The sequence below is a fragment of the Vanellus vanellus genome, assembly GCF_965231255.1.
Source record: "Vanellus vanellus genome assembly, chromosome: 17".
NCBI classification, from domain to species: domain Eukaryota; kingdom Metazoa; phylum Chordata; class Aves; order Charadriiformes; family Charadriidae; genus Vanellus; species Vanellus vanellus.
This window is the reverse complement of record NC_138922.1, coordinates 8065674-8080468: the sequence shown is the minus strand read 5'-3', so window position 1 is coordinate 8080468 and position 14795 is coordinate 8065674. Positions and strand designations below refer to the sequence as shown.

General features: G+C 49.3%; 1 protein-coding gene across 1 annotated transcript in view; it reads right to left on the bottom strand.

The window, feature by feature from the left end:
- Positions 1-10725, bottom strand: part of ACSF2 (acyl-CoA synthetase family member 2) — a gene marked incomplete at its 5' end in the record, with an annotated part of 37644 nt that extends 26919 nt beyond the window's left edge. Inside the window, 4 exons of the mRNA XM_082492218.1 lie at positions 2043-2096; positions 3123-3251; positions 4706-4901; positions 10637-10725. Of these exons, the coding sequence (XP_082348344.1) occupies positions 2043-2096; positions 3123-3251; positions 4706-4901; positions 10637-10725 (468 nt within the window). The remainder of the gene's footprint in view (positions 1-2042; positions 2097-3122; positions 3252-4705; positions 4902-10636) is intronic.
- Positions 10726-14795: the final 4070 nt, after the last annotated feature.

The following is a 14795-nucleotide window of genomic DNA, read 5'->3' as shown; positions in this document are numbered from 1 at the left end:
AAGGCTATGCCAATAAATTATGTCTAAGTACCCTCCGGGGTTTGTCAGAAGGGAAGACAAACATTTGCTCTATTTTCTGGAACAGTCTGCCCAGAACCCAGGGGATTGAGTCTGTTCTGGGATGTTTTGGGCCTTCGTAACTTTTTACTATTAGTTCCTTCAAACTGCTATTCTGCTTGAACTAGCTTTGCAAAACAGACGCTATGGGAGGAGAGGAACTTGCAGGGCAGATGCTGTATGATATAAGGGTCTCTAGTTGAGCATCTCCCACTTGATTTCAACCTGAATGGCAGCAGACCCTTCTTCAAAGGACCTGTCGTATAAGCGCTGGCACAGGTTTGCTTTATCAAAGCCTTGGAAACATGGCAGGAATCAGAGAAATGGTTATTCAGCGTGTATTTCTGTATATACCAAAGGGAGGGAACCTGATGGGGCAAGGAGGGGGCAGCACAGGCTGACAGGATCAAACAGGCAAAGCCCTGAAGTCTTCAGGCGTTTTGTTGTGCGAATAAATAAACACAAACAAATAATTAGGGGGGTGAGGGACACCAGAGATCCCAGTGCCAAAGGTACCTGGGAAAGCTAAGAACACTAGCAAACCTGGGAAGGCAAGACAGGAGTAATCTCCAATGGAGCTGATCTTACCCCATCAACACTTCAGATTTAACCTGGAGGAGAAAAATCAGACCAGAATCTGATACACAGAGATGGAAGGGAAAACAAAAGCCAGGTCTCACTGGGGAAAAAGGAAAGTACTGCCATTTACATTTCCAACTGGTGAGAGAAGCAGGAGGACATCCAGACTGGAAGATATGAGCTTCACTGCACGACTGTGTTTAATCATAACGCACAAAAACAGGAGTGACCCCGGTGAGACTACTGTAAGAGGATTAAATGAAGGATGAAATGGGAACTCAGGTTGCAGCCCAGCAACCAAATTACAGGGTTACTGATGGAAGAGAAAAGTCTCTGTTGCTAGAAATTATCCACTTCTTTCTGGGTAAAGCCAAAACTTGGATGGTGTTGGGAAGATCCAGACGTGGTTCCAGCTCCTCTAATAATCAGCCTTCGATTTAAAGCTGAACAAACCATAGATGAGCAAGTCAGCTTCTTAATCCTAGGATTAATTTCTAGTCATCCAGTGTTTAGTAGCCTGGATTCCTCATTAGTGGAGCAAAGAAGCCAGACCACTTTAAACTGATCAGCGCTCTGTGCATTGCAAACTCAAACCCAGGCCTGTATACGAGGGCAGCTGAGGCAGCCACAGCAGAAAGATGTCAAGCAGTGGCAATAGCTGGGACTTAAATCAGGTTAAACTCAAAGCCAGCAAGGCCTAGGAGAAGGAGAAAACAAACTACCAAACAGGCTGGTCCTTTCTTAGCCTTCCTTCTTTCTACTTTCAAGGTTAAACTCCCAGATGGCGAATTCTGCCCCAAACAGGAGGCAGGCAGGATGGCACCGAGTCAGATGGGACAGCTGTACGGTGCTCTCCCTCCTGGGCAGGCTGCAGCACGAGCGTGGGAAAGTTAGAACTGATTTAAGACAGATGTTGCCTGTAGAGATTGCAGCCACACTCTTACTACGTATTCTGTGCTGTCCTGGCTGCCGGCTTCTTGAGTAGAACAGTCCCTGGGTCAGATATTTAGCCTTGCCTTTTTTCTTTTTCCTCATTCCCCAGTGAACGATTGCTGGCAAGTATGGTTGTTATTGGTGTAATATTGGCAGTACATGGTTGTAAGCAGAGAGGGAGAGGGATGAGAAGGATTCAGAAGTCTCCACCAAACAGACAGGGTGGCAGCCACAGGAAACAGCAACAAATGTGACCACTGAACTGCAGCTTCATCCCCTTGGTCACTGTGTGGTGGTGTTCCCTCTACATGGCCACCACCAGCCCTGCTCTCCAAGCAGCTCTCCCTGATACACCCAAGTGCTTAACCAGAAGGTCATCTGTACTGTGTCCCCACTATCCCCTTTAACAGACGGCTGCTTGTATGTGCCCTCATAACAAATCAATTAGCATTACCAGCAAGTGCCATACAAACCTTATTGATGACAAACTCCAGCTCAAGGGCCTGGTAGGCTGGATTAACAGACACCTTAAGAGGGAGAAACAAGAAGGTTGATCAGTTACCCTCGCCTTGAAAACCCTCTCCTCTAACACATATTCCAACAAAAAAGTTCTCCCAGGGACAAGCCACACTCAAAGCCTCTCCTCCTCTCCAACACACAGAACTAAGAGCTTCCCACTACAGGGACTTCACATTCACCAGAAAAATTAGCAGAATCCTGCGTTTGCACAAAATAAAACAATCAGAAAAGAGAAGACATTTATGTGAGGTCAGATAGTCACAACAGAGTTTCAGAAACTGAAACGAGACCGCCTGTCTCCCAGGCAGACGTTCAATCCACTGAACTGAAGATTCAAAACTCAAGAGCAAGTCAGGTTTCTAACAGCCAGCCATGAAAATACCAACTTTCTTCTGTCCAACTTTCCACAGAAACCATATTGGCCACTGGAGTTGAGTTCACCATCAGGTTCATACTGAGCCACACTCATCCACCCTGTTACTGTGTCTTAGCAGACACCGGGATGAACCATGATGAAGGAAACAGACCAGAATTACCACGGTGCGCTGTCTAAATAAGATGCATTTTGGTGAATGTGCCAGGTCATACTCTCAAATAAAAATTGGCTTTGGGGTATAAGCAACTTGAACTAGATTTTTAAGTGTGTGTTTGCACCTTGAAGCAATACAGGCCCTATTTAGGAGAGAGCTAAATAACTGGTAACTTTAGGACAGCAGCATGTAACATAAAAACTGTCCCATACACAAAAGCATGTCTCCATCTATCATCGGCTACTGCAAGCTAGTTCACAGCAGTCCGTTTCTCACTGCTCCTTCCTCTGCAGTCTGCTTTCCTACATAGGGGAGGACAAAGACGCAGAGGGCTGCACAGATCTTGTTTAAATATTGGATTCAGTTATAGCCAAAATGCTGGGTAAGAGCATGGAAAAAAAAAAGAGACAATAAACTTTATTCTCCAGAATCCCCTGTTGCTTCTTTGCCTCCATTTCCTTTCCCAACAGACTGCTAAAAAAACAGACACAGCAAACACCTTACCAGGATGATTCCTGCCTGGGCAGTTGCAAACTGCATGAGAACCCACTCGTATTTATTGGGACCCCACATTCCCAGCCGATCGCCCTTCTTCAGGCCAAGAGCCAGAAGCCCAGCTGCTGCCTGGTCCACCTGTAAAATACAAGACTGAGGATCAGACACAGGATGCAGTGAGGGATATCCGTCTCTGGGCACCGCTTTTGGGGGGAAAACATCATCTTTGCAACTGAAATTGCACAGAATGTACCTCTGCTGCAGTCTGTCAGCCTACTGCTGCAGCAGCATCATCTTCTGAGTCACAGAGTACAGACCAGGCCCTGCTCAGCAGGTTGACTAAAAGCATAAAAATAACAAGCGTGGAACAACACAACAAAGTAGGAAGGAAACCAAAATAGGCAATGATGTAAAAATAGTTGCAAATTAATTCTTGCCCAAAGACTAAGTGTCTAGGTCCTCATCAACTCAACTTCGGACTAAGCCTTACCCATATGCTGAGTCCACCTACACCATTAGATCTGCCTCCGTTCTGGCATCGCTTACTTCAAGAAGGACTCAGGTGAAGGAAACCACATCAAGTGACTTTTGACCAGTCTGGGGTTCCTACCCTCATTAAGTTGAATTCAGCGACTATATTGGCACGACTACTTTATTTTGATAAGATGGTAAGCGTGCTTCAGGTGTGCAGATGTACGTAAAAATATTCTGAGGTATTTGGGAAAGTTTGTAGAGCTTTGTTATGTTCTCAAATGAATTTATGAAGTCTACCTTGTAGGAGATATGAATGTGAGGAATAGCTATTCTCTGATTTAGTTCTGAATAGCAGCCTACTTTTTAAAATTAGGGTGAACATAGTTAATCTTATTTATCTGGATGCATGTAACCAAAACACTAGTAAATCTGAAAAAAAAAAAAAAAAAAAAAAACAAACAACAAAAAAAAACAACCAAAACCCCCCAAAAACCAATTCTTCCTATCCAAGATCATATAATACATTTAATAGAAACTTTCCAGGTACTTAGCCTTGGAACATTGCCCATCCATTCAGAAAACATATAAACATATTTTTGTATGCAATATGCACCCATATATACACACGCATAGATACACCCACACACATTTTTGCATATGATACTCAGACCAAGTCCTTGACTTTGCTCAGGTGCCTTTGTGGTTGGACTAGAAACCTCCACATGCTCAGGACCAGAGTCAGAGCAGAGTGACTAATACAAGAGCTGAAGCCTGCTCCAGTGCAGAAAAACACCATGACTCAGCCCATAACACATCAGATAGGGGTGATAATTTTTAAGTATGAAAGTTCATTCTGAGATATTCAGCAAGCATTTCACCTACGTTGCCTTCTCCCTTTGATCTCGAGACTCTAAGGAGGACAAAGGCAGCACACACCCATTGGTGGTGCCAGGGAGGTGCTGTTACCCTCTGCTCAGGGCCAGGATGAAGATCCACATAGGACACACCACACTCCTGAGCTGAGCGATTAAACCACTTCCATTTCTCCATCACATCTGCTGCTGCTGCTGCTGCTATCCAACTCCCTGGGCTCTCTGAGGGGTGAACCAGGCACTCACCTCCTCTTTGAACTGAGCAAATGTCTTCCGAATCCCATCTCGGCAGAAGACTAAGGCGTTGCGGTCGGGAAAACGCTCGACAGTATCATCCAGGCACTGGCCCATGGTTTTGGTGAGAAGAGGGATGTCTAAGGTCCCCTGGACATAGCTGTTGGTCACCCTTTGGGAGGCAGAGGGCATCCCTGTGTGCACACCACTGTGAAAGAAAAGGAGAAAAGTCTGTTTTTCAATATAGCCCATTAATACAATTCTCCTCATCTGGAAGGATTATCAACCTGCCAACAGTATCAGGAGTGCCCAATGCACATCCAGGTACCCGTGGGAGCCACAGGCAGCCGCTTCAGTGGGTCAAGATGAGGAAGACCTCTGAAACCACTTGGAAAGTGCATGCAACAGCCAGGGGGACACTGGGCAGGCAGACAGCTTTGGTAACCCCAGTGCACCCACCTGGACCTGTCCATGCCCACAGGCAGCACAGGCAGAGCCTCCATCCCTCCGCTGGAAACCTGGACCTTGCTCACTGACGGGGATGGAGCCTGCACCAGCCCTGCAGCCTAGGCACAGCCTGGTCCTAGAGTCATTCACCTGGGGTGAAAGCTACCGTGGACATTTTGGGGTATCTGGACAGATGATGGACTTTGCTGAGAGATGGCAACTGGGTTTGGTCTTTCTGCAGCATTAAAAAGTGCAAATAAATTAAAAAGGGTTTGTACAGAAATTTGCCCAAATGGCTTCTCTCTGACGGAAAGAGCAGATGACCAAAAAAGAGAAATTAAAATTGAAGTCAGACATCTGTCATTTTATCAGTCTCCAAAAGACTGAGAAGAGAGAAAAGACTGCAGAGAAGACTCTAATCCTGCAGAATAAAAACTGTTTAGAAAACTTCAAAGAAGTTGACCTGTAACTGAGAGGCATTTGCAAAGTAATGGTCTGCGTATACAACAGCAAGCGGGCTGTACATGCTTCACTATCTCTGCCAGCTGGAGCGCAAAGAGTTTATGGCACTGAAGACAGCATCAATAAACCGAGGAGCTATCAGCGAGATGAGGGGAGAAGTGCAGGGGCAATAATACAACAGGCTCACAGGGTGGAGGAGCCTACACCCACTGCAAACATGGGCCAGGAGAGGAGGAGGAGAGCAGGGAGGTGTTCCAACAGAGCAGCACCTGGGCAGGAATGTCACGGCAGGGTCCTTGAGAGGAGCATGGAGATATTGTGTTGGAGGCCAAGCTGGAGAGGGAACATAGTTAGGAGAGGCAGCAATGAGAAGATGTGGGAATGGTGGTAGGGAAAAGCATTTTAAAATCATTAAGGCTTTCACCGAGCCCTCAAACCACAGCTCCTGACCATCTGAGCACTGCAGTTCTTGCCCCGGTTTCTCTCTCCACCTCCTCCTGCTCCAAGCCTCCCTCTGCCCCAGCAGCCCCCCTGCCACACTGCCCATGTCCCTGGGCAGCCCTCCGCTTTCCCTGTCCCTCCTCACTTCTTCCCTGCCTCCCTTCATGCTCCCAGCTCCTCCATTCCCACCTGAGCAGATGACCAGGAAGGACAGGGTGAAGTGACACTTGTAGGGCGCGTAGCTCGGAGGCAATGCCCTGATTTTGCAGATTGAGCGTATAATTGGGGGGGGATCCCTGCCCCAAAGAGGAAAACCAGATTTGCCTGAACTCAATTATCCCTCCTTTGTTATGGGATCAATATTCTGCAAAAACTCAGTGCTATTTAGCACAAAAGATTTGTTTTCCTGCCCACAAGAAACAAAATCTAGCATGAAATTACTTGCTCTACAGGGTAGAGTTCAGTCTCCAGAGAAGCACAGAACAAGATTTTACCTTCCGGGGGAAGTTTTGCTCTGAGAGCCAAGCGAATGGCCTGACCCTCTTCCCCCACTACTTTTCAGCAGATAGAGGGTTGTGCAACTACCGCTGACTCTGATCAGATGTCCCTCCTTGCTCTGCTCTTGGGCAACTCACATCAAGGCTGTAGGGCTGCCCGAGGAGGAGGGGGAGGACAAATGCTAAACTGAACTATCTTTTATTGTTTGAATGCTCCTGGGCAAGGCACGTACATAAACTAGGAGATGAAAGAAAGGTCTACAGAAGAAAAGCCTTTATAAATATAGGTTACATAAAATAAAGGCTGAAAAAGCTCTCCCTAATCCAAGAGAAAGATGAATGCTCCTGGCAAAGCAGTAAAAGCCACTGCAGCCACTGCCATGGCTGCTCACCGTTTGAAACGGCGACCGGAGAAGCCACTGTCCCATTGCCATAGGGTGGCTTCAGACAAGTAGCTCCAGCCGCTCACATGGGCAGACAAGGAAACTGCAGACTGTTTGCAAAAATGTTTAATGGAGACAACCACACTCACATCTCTCTAAAGCCGAGTTGCCTCCAGTTTCAGCAGAGCCTGTCCCTAAAGACTGCACGTTTCTCTGCCAGCTGAGGCACAGAGAAGTCCCCACCTCTCCCACAGCCAGAGAAGGGCTGGAGTGGCCAGAGAGCAGCTGCTGACTGGCTTGCACAAGAGCAAACCAGGACAGAGCCCTTTCCCTGAGCACCATCTCAGGGGTCACTGGGAGCCGAGCAGGCTCGGCACTGGGCTGGAGTGGGAGCAAGTAAACAAAAGCATTTCAGGACTGCACAGTTCTTCTGAGGATACCACCCAAGGAACTAATTGGTAAAATTTTGGTCCAACATATTCCTCCACCACAGGACTGAAAAACACAAACCCCACCACAAAAGGAGACTGGAGAGAGGAGGAAAAATTATTAGAAAATTCAATCAAAATTCAGAATATCCAGATGAAACAGTCGCCTGCTCTCTGCAGTCAACAACCTTCAACAGTTACTTGCACAACCCTCTACCGTTGCCAATGAAAAGGGTAGTATTTTACACTGTCATGTCTTGGCAAAGCACTAGGCAGATCAGACTTTCAGGTCTTATACTCTCCTTTTTCCTTCCGGGCCTGAAGAGCCAACAGGTTTCATTGACCTCATAGAAACCAGACTTTTACACTAAATGCAGGAGTTCGCAAAGCCAGAGCCAAATGACGGTTCCACTTCCGGTCTTCATAGCCATGGCTTCGTCCATACCCCCAAATGTCGGGATAAAAAAGCATCAAAGAGCAGTAAAAAGTTTCTTTACAAAGCTCTGCACGCCAAAATACTGTGAAAATATTGCTGGTTCCCCTCACAGAGTGAAAACACACAGAGCTTGCTCTCAAAAGTGCCAAGCATCCACATCTTCAAATGAAAGCATCAGCAGCTTTGAAATTAGGGCCTAAGATACCTCATCCTCATAACCCGGAGTCACTAACTTCTCTCAAGTGCTTGCTCACATGGTTTCTTCAAATACATCAGGGGAAGCAAAATTCACAGCTGTCATCTTGTTTAAGCTCCCTGAATTCTAGTCTGGTGTTTGCATGTGCTTCAGCATTTCTGTATCGCTTATCTCCTGGCCATGGCAGAAATGAAAGGTATGGAATAAAAGGCTGTTGGAAGCACTGGGACTCAGGAATGGATGGAACACGGCAGTTACAAGATACGTTCATTATCAGTAACATCATGCTGGAAATAATGTAGGGTTGGTCTCCCTTCTGCCTATAGCCAAGAGCAAGTGTATATATCTGATCTGAAATAATTTATCGGGACAATTCTACAGAGAAAGGGTCCAAAGGATTTAGAAATAATCTTTTTTTTCCATCTTTGTTACAGAAAACAAGATAAAACAAGACCAATGGTCTGATGATCTGATCTTACAGCAGCTCTCTCTTCCCTGCCTCAGCTGGAGGAGAGCAAGTAAAACTCCACTTGCAGTCTCAGCATATACTGTTAAACACTACTCTCAGAGACCTCATACCTTCTGTTAGCAACACATTCCAGAAGCAAGACAGCCTGTGGTGCCTCCAAACGAGCCAGCCTCATCATCAGGCTGCTCTTGCAAAACTCCGTAACCCTGGAGTCCAGCAGCACAACTAAACAGAGAAACACCAGAGACCCAGGGAAAATGTATGGGGCAATGCATCTCGTGCGAAAGGTGGGCAAGCAGCCGAATCCTGGCAGACGCAGAAAGCACTCCTGCCTGATGGCAGCAAACAGAAACGATCAGACTGAAGCAAGAACTCTTGACTAATCCTAGGAGCTCTGTGTATTTATCTCTGAATAGCTCTCACTAACATTTTATAGTTGTTGCTATATGATAACCAGCTTCATTTTCCACCTTTAACTCTTCACCAGTCTCTATAGAAATTATCAGAAGGGATGAGAGACGAACACAAGACAGAGGCATCAGCGTAACCTCCTGTGCCCTATGACGAGCCCACAAGCAAGCTCCTGCTCTACAGCTCTGAAGGACATCAACCTGACCTGCGGTGCCATCCCCTCCACATGTGGATGAACAGCTCTGCCCTCCCAGGGCCTGGGAACCATCCTGACTGCGGAGTTCATACTTGAGGAGGTTCATGGACTCCCCAGACAGTTCCTTTGTTCATGGATGTCTACCAGGAGCTTTTCCCCCCAAAGCAAGAGCTTTTGGGTCTTTTATGCAACACAACTGCAATGAACGGGTGGTGAATGTTAGTCCTGCTCTGCTCTATCCTTACCTCTTCTTTACTCTTTAAAACAAGCCTGTTGACTAGAGAGTTAACCAGCTTCTCATTACTTCGTTTGTTTTGGCTGGAGGACTGATCAAGTCCCGAGAGCTTTCAGACTCTTACTACAGCAGACTTTTGTGGTTTCATTTTCCACCGGGCCTCTCTCCCCCCTGCACTCTTCCTGCCAAAACGATAAATGCTGCTTAACGCTAGGAGCAGAATTTAACAAACTGTTTTATAATGTTACTAGAACAAGTTTACTCCTTTAAATACATTCTGTTTTCCTCCAAGCGCTTTGTGATCCCACCCCTCAGTTTCACTTCTGGGCTGGAGTCTAAACTGCAGTGAACTCTCTGTCATGCTTCCCTTCTGATCCCGTTTCCTAAAACCGGATTCCGAGATGGCAGTCTTGGCCCCAGCTACACACATGGGCTTCAGCCACTCACTCCTAATCTCAACCCAGCTGAAAAGAAACACCTGGACCCTGCATGTGGAAAAACAAGGGCTGCTCCCCATGCTTCTTGGGCAGTTGCTCCCTGGAAGTCATACCTCCCAGTGAGTATTAGGCTCTGAATATCAACTAATCCCTCAAAGCCTTTCCCAAAGCCAGCTGGTTTCCTATTGCTATTCTTTCCCACAAACTTGCTCCAAGAGGCAGTGTTGAAGAAAAGCAAGGCAAAGAACTGGCCCGATCCCCCCAAATCCAGAGGTCCTCAGTGCCCCAGACCTGCTGGCACCCCAGTGCTCCCCACCACCCTGCTGGACCACAGGAGGACAGGGACGCTGCCCAACGAAGCATGCAAGTCAGAGCGCAGGAGGACAGAGAAGCTGTTTGATACATTTCACATTACTGCAATCAGGATGGAGCTGCTGCACAAATAAAGTTCAGTCCAGGGCACATGTTCACATCCCTCTGCATGCTGTGTGGAGTTCATCCCTGCCCCTGGTCCCCTCTGAGGCCGGAGAGGGGGCAGACCTGTCTTCTGCCACTTTGGAAGGGTTTTAGAGGAGCCAAGGGACAGCAACACACAGCGAGAGCGAGACGTCCAGCTGGACCTGCTCTCCCTACAGGTGGCTAGCCACTTGGCTGGACAAACACATCACTCTGCAACTGCCCTATAGCCCCTGTCACACATAGCCTCCATCCCCTAGAGCCCCCTATTCCCTATAGCCCCCCACCCCCTTATCCCCTATAGGCCCCATCTCCAGTCCTCACAATCCTCCATCCCCTGTAGCTCCTCATCCCCTATAGCCCACACCCTCATCCTCACACACTTCCTTCCCTGCCCCCCCCCTGCCCTCCGCAGCCCACTCTCCCCGTACCCCAGCCCACGGCCCTACCTGCCCGGCGGGGCCGCCCGCCGCCCTCCCGCCCGGGGCAGGAGGGGCAGCCCACGGCGGGGCAGCGCTGCCAGCCGCGCCGTGGCCATCCCCGTAGCGGCGGCAGGAACCGGCAGCCCGACCCGGCGCTCGATATCGCAGGGGCGGTGCGCACCGCGGCCCGCCCCGGCCCCGGCTCCGCTCCCGCCCCGCCGCGGGGGGCTGCGGCTCTCCGCTGCCCCGGGGCCCTCCGCGGGCCGGGGGCGCTGCCGGCTGCGGGGAAGCCCCCGCCGGGACGGGGAGCAGAGAAAGCGTCCGCCCTGCCCGAGCCGCGGGGATGGGGGGGTCAGGCCAGGCAGAGCGGGGGACCCCCCCACGGCACACGGGCGGCAGCACAGAGCCCCACGGGGCACCTGCCCCATGCTCTGCCACCTTCCAGCTCCCCACGCTGCGCCTCCATCACCCTATCAACCCCCTCCGTGATCTCTTTTTTCCCCAGACTGTCCCATCAGCCTTTTTCTGCCTAACCCTAACCGCTACTGCAGCCCAACCCCGGCCCCGTGCACCCCAAGGAAGCCCCACATCCCGGCTGAGATGGACTTCGGTGTATGACAACCAACACCACTCTGTCTATACCGCGTGGTGCCTGAGCCCCATGAGGCACTAATTGATTTCCAGCCCTCTCCACTTAATGACTTATCAAAATTACTACCTCGCTAATAGCTTTAGGCACTCCCTGGCTGCCTGTGCTCTGCTATGGGAGGATGAGAGACCAGCAAGGAGCCAACAGAGCTGCTCCAGAGCCAGGAGGGCTGAGATCCTCTCACCCAAGGGCAGAGGTACGGGCAGGCATGCAGGCGAGGAGCGCTGCGGTGCTGAGCTCTGCTGAGCCCCTGGCCACGGGAGCAGCACTGCTCTGCTGCAGCAGCACTGATGCTGAAGGAGAAGCGGTGACACACACATCATTCGACATCTAAAATGACCGACAGCCTTTCTGGGCATTGCCTGCAGCAATGGCCAAAAGCAAATTAATCCTTGTGAAAGGTGTGGGGTATAAATTTGAGCTCAGAAAATCATAGAATGGTTTAGGTTGGAAGGGGTTGGAAGGGACCTTGAAGGTCATCGAGTTCCACTCCCCCTGCTATGGGCAGGGACACTTCCCACCAGATCAGGTTGCTCAAAGCCCCATCCAGCCTGGCCTTGAACACCTCCAGGGATGGGGCAGCCACAGCTTCTCTGGCCAATCTGTTCTAGTGCCTCACCACCCTCAAAGTGAAAGATTTCTTCCTAATATCTAATCTAAACCTACCGTCTTCCAGTTTGAAGCCATTCCCCCTCATCCTATCACTACATGCCCTTGGAAAAAGTCCCTCCCCAGCTCTCCTGTAGCCCTTTTAGGTACTGGAAGGCCACAATAAGATCTCCCTGGAGCCTTCTCTTCTCCAGGCTGAACAACCCCAACTTTCTCAATCTGTCCTCACAGGAGAGGTGCTCCAGCCCTCTGATCATCTTTGTGGCCTCCTCTGGACCCACTCCAACAGTCTTTCCTACGTTGGGGACTCCAGAGCTGGACGTGGGACTCCAGGTGGGGTCTCACCAGAGCAGAGTAGAGGGGAAGAATCACCTCCCTTGACCTGCTGGCCACACTTCTGATGCAGCCCAGGATACGGTTGGCCGCCTGGGCTGCGATGGTCTTTTAAATACCATATGGGCATTAATCAAACAGAGCTATGGGTGCTGCCCTCAGACACGGGCTGTTTCTGGCTCAGCCACTGACCTGCTGGGGGATCACTCACTGCCGTTTTGCAGCTCTGCCCAGACGGAAGCTGGAGTCCAGTGGGTCTGGACACAGTGTGTCTGTGCCACATCAAGCGCACTGGTGCTGATGAACAAGGGTGTCAATATCAGCCTCAGAATGGCAAATCTCAGACACCAGAGCCATAAATGTGCTTGTAACACAGCCGTGTAGTTAAATGCTGACTGCAACCAGACCTCCGGTGTTAGATACTTGGGTTTAGAAGCAAGAAGGACTTTCCCCAACACACATCTTGTTCACTAGGAGTTTGTTTGGTGGCAGTGTTTTCTTTGGTAGGGGAAAGGAGACTTTTGTCTTTGAAATGTGAAAAAAATGGTGTTGCTGCAGAGGGGACACTGGGTGAGTGGATATTACTCTGGAGATATTAAAAACATGCCTGGATGTATTCCTGTCCAACCTGCTTTAGGTGAACCTGCTTTGGCAGGGGGATTGGACTAGATGCTCTCCAAAAGTCCCTTCCAACCCCTACCATTCTTTGAGGCAGCCCAGAGATCTGCTGAGGGTCTGGGAATGGTCTCCAGCCCCCAGCTGGCACGGTCAGCTCCTACCTCAGGGCCATAGCAAGGCTCGTCAGATCAGGATTAGATTGACAGTGTTCATCCTGCTTCCCTCAGCTGTTTCTGCTCCCTTCTCCTTGCTAAGGTTCTTACAGCCTTCCTCTAGCAGAGCATGCAAATGTGCCGTGTGTTATGGTCTGTTTGTCTCATGGAGGTTTGAAGTCTTTTTAGACATGCACAGGAGCTCTGTTTACATGTCACTAAAATCAGAAGCTAGGTGTGTTTATGCGTTTCCACAGCCGATATAAGGCTGTATGACATGTGCAGCCAGAAGTTATCCTTTCACCATTTCAGCACAAAGCAATTATCTTCGTCCTTCGGGAGCATCAAAGTGTGCTCAGTGTTGTATAACCACAGAGGGAAAAACCCCAACATCTGGGACCCAAATACCCCTCACCTTTAATAAATAAAAATCTGACTTTCAGTTTGACCTTCCCACGTTCCCACCAGTAGCCTACAGGGTGAATCCCGGTTAGGTATTAAACCAAGAATTATGCAGAAGTTAATGTGACCTTGACATTCGGGTACATTTGTTCAAGATTGTCAAAGCAAAGGCAGGCTGAACCAGTGACACTCCATACGCCACGGAGTAAGGTATCATTTCTCTCTAATGAAGGTTTAAAAATCTGCCTTCAAGTTAATCCCAAATAAGCAGGTAGGTTTTGTAACTGATCTACACCCTGGTTTCCTTCCACCAAGAGTCAAAGGCACTTGGGCTCATGTAAACTTTGAGCCCCGAAGTGCAGGTTTCAGTCTCTGCAGCGCTGCATGGACCAACACCTTTTCCAGCCATGCAGAGGGTCTTGCCCGGGTCCCCCCAAAGCCTTCCTGGGTTTCTCCCTCGGGAGCAGATCTGCACATGGTGCCTCCTGGCTGGGGAAGGGAGCAGGGGGCTGTGCAGCTGCACAGCACCTCACGTGAGTCCCTCGCTGTCTCGGGGTAATGCGGGGCTCAGGCAACCAGTTGCCTCCCTTGGTGGCCGTGCTGGGACATCTGGCAACGCGAGGCTTCCCCGCCTGTCCCTGAAGCAGGTCGTCCTCTGGCTCCTTGCTCTCCAAACCTTGTTGGGAAAAGCTGAGGGACAGGAGAGGTTCTTGCACACATAGACCCCTCTTTTCTCAAATGAGGCCTCTGTAATTTCAGCTCATCTTTGGAGGAACAATATCCTGTTCCTAGAAACTTCTGTAACCTCCTGGCCCAGGCGCATTAACCTCAGGCAGATTTTGTTATACTTTCTATGAGGCAAATCCTTGTTTTGGAGTGCCTTTGCTCAGAGACTCTGTGGTCTCAGTTACCTCTGTGCTCAGCCAACACAGATCTTAGTGTTGGAAGAGACCTACTGGCAACTCGAAATCTAACCAAAGCATCCATGGGGTAGGTGTGCCGGGATAGTTAAAACGTCTGTGCAAGGTTTACATCATGATTGGCATACAGGGGTCAGGAAATTCAAGGTTAGTCCTCACAGTAATCCCTTTACTGGGGAATACTAATTTGGCTCTGCCCCAGGCTCCTTTTCTCTTGCACTGACTTTCTCCACAGAGGGTCAGTTGAGACGAGAGAGTGCTCTGCTCGTGCGGCGCTGGAGCCTTTGGATCAAAGCGGGAACATCAATTGCACGTTTTCCCCTGTGAAGAGACATCTTGGTGTGAGAGCCCAGCGGAAAGGGAATTCATCGCTCTGATTGTGGAGCCTGTGAAGAGATTGAAGTCACAGTAGCTGCCATTGTAAAACGAGGTAGAGATTATTTGGTGTTTGTATTTGGATTATTAGTCATCAAACAGCCATTTTTTCGTGGGGCAGTGCGTGA